At 37.4% G+C, this 7500-nt stretch overlaps 1 protein-coding gene across 1 annotated transcript in view; it reads left to right on the top strand.

The window, feature by feature from the left end:
• LOC106882026 (uncharacterized) overlaps window positions 1-3370 on the top strand; it is a 28613-nt gene extending 25243 nt beyond the window's left edge. Inside the window, exon 7 of the mRNA XM_089350124.1 lies at window positions 2981-3370. Within this exon, the coding sequence (XP_089206250.1) occupies window positions 2981-3183 (203 nt within the window). The 3' untranslated portion in view covers window positions 3184-3370. The remainder of the gene's footprint in view (window positions 1-2980) is intronic.
• Window positions 3371-7500: the final 4130 nt, after the last annotated feature.

Genomic DNA, 7500 nt, shown 5'->3' with positions numbered 1-7500 from the left:
TTTGATAAATTCTACGGACACAAACAGAGGTGAACGAGTGATAGATAGATATAGAGAGAGAGTGAGATAGATAGACAGACAGACAGATAGATAGCTCCGGCTAGTCAGTAGCCAAAGAATCAACTCAAACCAGCAGTAACGTTCCTTGTCAGTTCTACTTTCAATTCTGACAGCTAATACCATGACAGTGCCGTCTATAGATATAAATTTGACATGGGCGATTCTTTCTTGTCTTTGGATTCACGGTCAAACGGCTGAGTGGAATTGCGCGAAAAATTGTAGAATGATCCGGTGGTGTTGCTGGGCTTTGTATTTTTTTTTTTCATAACTCCCATGGTTACCAAGATAATCTACTATAATAATACTCTTGTGTTTATGAATGAGAAAGGAAGTGGTGATAGATGAATAAGAAAGGAAGGGTGATGTCATACTTGGTAGTGGGATGATGAAAATTGTACGCTGAAGAAATCAAACAGCGTTTCAACTCTTTGTGAATATATGTGTGTGTATGTAAAAGAGGGTATGTGAATGTGTGTGTGTGAGTGTGTTTGTGTGTGCGTGTGCGCGTGCAATGGAAGTGGGATGGTTCATCATTGTTCGCTTAGTATTTGGGTTTATTTTTTGATTTGGTTGAATTTTGATTGCTTTTATTTTGTTGTTGGTCAGTTATTTTTAGCGTTTTGACAGAAAAAAGTCATTCTAAAATTGTTTTTCAACGTAAGCGTGCCCAAACAAGTCGAATGCTTACACAGAGCAGGTTTTACAGCCACATCATCCAAACCGACCGGGTGAAACCAGGCTTAGCTGCTAGTTTTCTATAAATGTTATCTTTTGACTGATTTTGAATGGAATATATGTATATGAAATATACACATTCTGTATGTGTTCGTGTATGTATGCATGAGTGTGCATTTATGGATGTATATGTGTATGTATGCATGCATATATTCATACGTGTATAAGTGTGCATGTGTGTATGCATGTTTGTGTGCGAGTGTATGCTTTATGTATGTATATAGCTATGTATAAGAGCATGTATGCGTGTATGCATATATATGTGTATATAAATATATAATGCATGTCTTTTGTCTGTCTTTCTATTTCTATGTATGTATGCATGCATGGCTCTCCACACACACAACGCACGCACACATATACACGCTCGTACATACACTTTCACACACTCATACGCATATAGACACACATACATCCCCCACACACATACACATCTCCTCACACACACATACACATCTCCTCACACACACACACATTCGCACAGGAACACACGTACACACACACACATATATATATAAAGCAAGAGAGAGAGAGACACACACAGACAGAGTGATACACACACGCACTCATACACATGTGTACACACACACACACATGTACATTCCCACTCCGTCTAAGCACACATGCCAACACACACACACAAACACACAACCACACCCACCCAGTCTCACATCCTCTTCAGACTGCATCTGCCTCTAACTCATTATTGACCCTTCCATCTACGCACGCATTCAAACACAAACACATACACTGTCACACCCACCCACTCACACACCTGTCACTATAGCTGCTGACCTTTCAGAGCGACATTAACACACGCACACAGATCCTACCACACACCCACACACACGCTACCACACACACACATACGCAGTTACTTACACACGCGCGCAGTTACTTACATACACATGCTACCACACACACACACACACATACTGACCATTTTCACACTCTCCTGTCCCAGAAGGCACTTTCTCTTCGTTCCTTCAACTTCTGGTTACTTCAAAAATGTAACTGCACGTGAATGTTGACGACTTTTTTTTTCCTCTTTCCTCTGGGGCTTTCTTGATCTTCCTGTTTTCGAAGAAGAGCTATGCTCGAAACGTAAACCTACTACTCTTTTCCTTCTCTGAACGACTTATTAATAAATTTCTTGTGCTACGTCCACACGTTTGTTTGTTTTTGTTTTTGTTTTTTTCGCTTTCTTTACTTCTGTTTTTTTATAAGTGACTATGTATGTATGTTTACACTTTATTTCACGTTGCTCCATTTCACTTAGCTGTAGAAATGAGTTGCAACGTCACTCGTGCCAAGTTCTAGTGGCTATTGCCCTTTTTTTGGACAGCATCTGTGACGTAGAGGTGGGCAACTGGTATGCATGGGCGACTGCTGGTCTTGCACAAACAAATTTTCCCGGACTTGTACTTCGGAGGGAAACTTTCTAGGTGCAATCTCATGGTCACTCGTGACCGAAGGAGGTCTTTTATGTATGAGAAGGTGCAAAAAAGTTTCTGGCTTTAAGGGTGTCGCGAAAGGCTTGGTTGGGGGCCCAGCCTTCCGAATTCTTTTACAGGGCTTAGTGAAACTGAAGGACCGCTGCAATAAGTGTATGAATCCGTATGCATGTATGTATGTATGTATGTATGTATGCATACATGTATGTATGCCATTTGAATATCGCCTGGTTTAACACCACCACTTGAGCCTCCTGTAGTTTTAGCGAAATCCCCTTCGTTACAAGCTTGGGAACCGGGTCTTACGTCGGTATCTGAAGTTATGCTTCTTACTATTAGAACCTGTGTGTCGTGCTTTCAATTTCCTTTTCTTACACCATCCTTAGAGATTCTGCATAAAAGATCATGGTTAGTTTTCTTCTTCCTCTGACTAGGCCATTACAAAATATATATATAAGGTGAAGTTAAAACTTTTAACAACAACTTTTACATCGGAAAAAAAATAATGAAATCGATAGTTTGCTATCAGCATCGCATTTTATCTAGCAACATCTCTGTTGAGATTGATTTACAATATCTCTTTTATATTTGTTGAATAGATTGGAAATTTTGTCTAGAAAATTGATTTCTGGTTTGATTATTTAATACTGGAACAAAATAATCGTTTGCGATACAATCTAAAACTAATATGATTTTGATATTTTATTTTATTTTATTTCATTTTATCGCAGGTAATTATTGTGCCATGCGGCCAGAGCCTGGTTTCTGTTTGGCTAAAATGACCAGATTTTATTATGACCGAACTTATGGAACTTGTCGTATGTTCCAGTATGGTGGATGTGGTGGCAACGGTAATAACTTCTATACGAAGAGAGATTGCTTGAATTACTGTTCTTCAAGAGGACCTGTATATGATTATCAAACTCGCAATTGAAAATCTAATCAATGTAAACATGAATATTTGATAACTTCGATTTACTTGAATTTTCCATAAGCATATTATTATTTTTATTTGCATTATTTCCTTGCGCTCTTTAATACTCTGAGGTAAATTTTTATATCCATCTTTCAATGTCCATTTGTGTATTTTTTGCATTATTAAAAATAGTCGATATTACTGATCCTTTGTTGATTTACAATTATTTTCTGGTCAATATTATTAAGCATATATTGATTTGTAATATAAGTAATCCGTTCATTAAAGAAAAGTGTCAGCCTATTCTCTTGTAAAGACATAATAATCGGACGACATATACTAGGAGATCATCTTGATATTACAAAAGCTTTCTTACATACAGAAATCCTCGCAGCTACAGGAGCTTATGAACATATGATGAAACTGTTTCTAAAATGCAGACCTCATTTTCTTCATCTTTTATTTTAATTCTATAGAGCCGTGTGTATTAAATGTTCTTACCAGAGGAAAATTAATTGAAATAGCAATCAAAAAGAAAGTTCGGACTCTCCTTATTGTTGGGAGATATTAGGTTTAAACCAGTTGATACCATAACAATACCAAATACTATTAAGTTGAAGTATTTAGCTAAAACTTCGTTTTGTATTATGAAGCCAGTTAGCATCGTGCGATTAGTTTTAATATTGGACAACAAAGATTATGTTCAAAATGTCTGTCACAAGAACTGATTGAAAAGAATGTAATTTCATGAAGTCAAATTAAATATGACGATTAGTTTTCTTTTACTTGTTTCAGTCATTGGACTGTGGCCATGCTGGAACACAGTCTTGAAGTGATTAATCGAACAAATCTAACCCAGTGAGGAAACACACACACACACGCACGCACGCACGCACGCACGCACGCACGCACACACGCACACACGCACACACACACACACACACACACACACACTAGGCTTCCATACAATCATCATCTACCATATTCACTTAACAAAGCATTAGTCCGCCCGGAATTATAGTGGAAGACACGTGCCTCAGACGCTGCGTAGTGGAACTGAACCAGAAACCACTTGGTTGCGAACCTAACTTTTTAACGATACAATTATTAAAGATCTGCTTAAAACTAATGGTTATTTCCAGAGTATTTATTTATAGCAGAGGCTCAAAAATTTAGAGCGAGCAATGCCATTTTCAGTTATAGGCGCACTAGGTCATTACCCGGGCCCCCTCAGGCTTAGGGACTTAATGCGAACTTGTTTATGCTGTGCTTGTGTAGGTAGGGGCTCCAATACATTCATTTCTTTGCTCGGTGGCTGGGATATGGACGAAGAGCGAGCTAGAATGCTATTAAGGTGGCTTTCGAGGCGAGGATACAGTCAATTCAGTCGACCGTAGTAACAACCAAAAGAGCCAATCCTTATTGTGGTGAGGTAGTTTGTGTACCTCAATTACTCTGAGGGCTATTCTATCAGAGCACAAGATCCTTGTTGGACCACTTCTTACCAGAGGTAAAGGTTGGTTTGTTTAAGGCCAACATCCCTACCCAGAAAAAAACTAAAGATACTGAAGCATCTACAACAATTCAAAGCCAAGAAGATTCGGGAGAGGAAGGCCTTCCGGCAAGGAACATCAAGACGATATATGAAACGAGAAAGACAGTATAGGTGGCTCAGATGGTGAAGCTCTTATCAGCTGAGAATCTGCCCATTTCAGAGCCGAAAAAGTAGGGATCCAAGTGGAAAGAAGCAGAATAAGCGGTTCAGAGCTAAGAACAGTGGAGAAAAATTGTCAATGACCTTATGCTTCATGGGGAGCGAAATGCTTCAGAAAGTAAGGAAGGAAGAAAGTAATAAATTCCTTGGTACTTTATTCTGTCGGCCTCGGAAGCATAAAAAGTAAAAACTGACTGCGATGGGATTTGAAATCAGATACTAGTATAGCATAATAATTCATCAACAGCAGATAAACAACTATCCTTGTACGTATTATATGAGGCCATGAAATTATTGATACTGTGGGATAACAACTACATTTGTTTCAATATTATATTGAATAACAACTGAATGTTTTGTAGTGGATTACAGCTAAAGCGTTTTATAATGCTACCTTCTTTTGTTTATTCACTCATATATGTATGCATACATACATACATCAAGGTATCTCAGTATTGACAAGACTATCGGATGTTGTTACACATCGCTAGTCACAATGCGCTTCGCATTGTTTTAGCCTTCAAATGACACCACCCGCTGACTAAGAGAGCAGACCAATATTCCACCAGACTGGAAGACTATTCCGTCGCAGGGATACTCATTTACAGCTGAGTGGACTGGGGTGACGTGAAACTAAGTGTTTTGTTCAAGAACACAACGCGCCGCCCGGTCCTGGAATTGAACCCACGATCTAGCTATCCCTAACCACTAGGTCACACCACATATATGTGTATGTATATGTATAGAAGAGATGGTTAGCATGTTTTTCATAATAGGAAGGCTCGTCAGGTTTTTTTTTTTATTGTCTTGGAGCTAAACGACGAAATACCACCACCGCCGTCACCCCACCTAGAAATTTACAGAAGCACATATTGTTTTCTACTCTAGGTACAAGGCCCGAAATTTTGGGAAAGGGGCCAGTTGATCAGATCGATCTAAGTATGCAACTGGTACTTAATTTATCAACCCTAAAAAGAGGAAAGGCAAAGTCGACCTAGGTGGAATTTGAACTCGGAACGTACAGACAGACGAAACACCGCTAAGCATTTCGCCCGGCGTGCTAACATTTCTGCCAACTCGCCGCCTTACAAAACTACATATTAATGGTAAGTTGTATCTAATCGTGAAAGCAAATTATGAAATAGAATTTTTAAAAAAAAACTATTTCCTTTTTTAAATAGTTTGTTTTATTGTTATTTTTGCAGAGCGAAATCTAAATTCTCAGTTGTGTTTTGATTGTCAACGAGGATTTGTGACAGCGATTTTAATCTATTGTATTTATTTTTTGCAGGTGTTTATAAACCATTTAAAAACCACACAAAAAACCGTTAGATTCACTTCAACATTTAAATTTAATTTGTGTCAAAATATTTTCGTCGCTTTGAAAGCGTGACTTCTTCACTGACAAAGCTCCTTGCTGCATCACGATATTTTGTCAGTGAACAGGTCGCGGTTTCAATACGACGAAAATATTTTGACACAAATTAAATTTAAATGTTGAAGTGAATCTAACGGTTTTTTTTGTGTGGTTTTTAAATGGCTTATAAACATCTTCCAAACTGCAATTGTTTTTGTTTCAGCACACGATCTCATATCAAGTTACGTGCTATGCAAGTACATCCCCGTAACATTTATTTTTTTTTTTGTTTTCACTTAAAGAAAGACATATTTACTGATGGCTACCATCAAATTAGATTAACGCAGCTTGTAGCTATACAGTGATGGGCTCAAAGTAGAAAATGTTCTGCTAATATCTTCTAAAATATCGTGAGATGATTTTAAACCCATTAGTCAAATGACTATAACTTCGCTGCTCAGCACAAAGAATATCAATTTTGAAATATCTGACCACCATTAAATGTGAAACGTTATTTCGTGATTGTCAAAATGTTTCCTCAGGAGACATTGACCGCTAATGATATATAGTATATCATTATTGTTTTGCTAACTATAAAGACCATTTGTACATGCACGCGTGTTGAGTGTACATGCGAATGTGTGTATATGATATATATATATATATATATAGGAAAATGTAAAAAAGCCAGAATGCTGAACTGGGAGCATAATTTAATGAAGATTTTTTCTAACCGGTTTTCATTGCGATGAAGCAAATTATCAAGAAGGAGAATGAAAATGTTTTTTTACAAAGAAGTACAAAAAAGTACAAAATGAAGAAAATAATATATAAAACAATAATATATAAAAAAATAAATATACCCATACATTATATTGTCTTTGAGCTTTTGTAGTTCAATAGTAGTTCATGTATAAATTGGTAGGAAAAATAAGGATGCATGAGAGTTGAGAGTTTTGTTAGGTTTAAAAAAAGGGTTAAAAGTTTGTGTTAAGCAGGAAATGTGGTGTCAAAACAGGAAGTGTGTGTAAGGGGAGACAAGTGTCTCCTTTTTAGCTCATGCCACCCAAAACACACCAAGATAAATATCCCCTTTAATTTAGCTAAAAGAATTTGCACCATTGTCTCTGACCATACCACTCGAGAAATACGCTTACAAGATCTCAAAAAAACACTGTTACAACGCCAATATCCCTCCACACTCATAGATCTTGGAATAAAACGTGCCAAGGAACTTGACAAAAACACACTAAAAACCAACCAA

This window comes from Octopus bimaculoides, chromosome 4 (genome assembly GCF_046866305.1).
Source record: "Octopus bimaculoides isolate indiv1 chromosome 4, ASM4686630v1, whole genome shotgun sequence".
Classification (NCBI taxonomy): Eukaryota; Metazoa; Mollusca; class Cephalopoda; order Octopoda; family Octopodidae; genus Octopus; species Octopus bimaculoides.
This window is presented reverse-complemented; position numbering and strand designations above follow the sequence as displayed.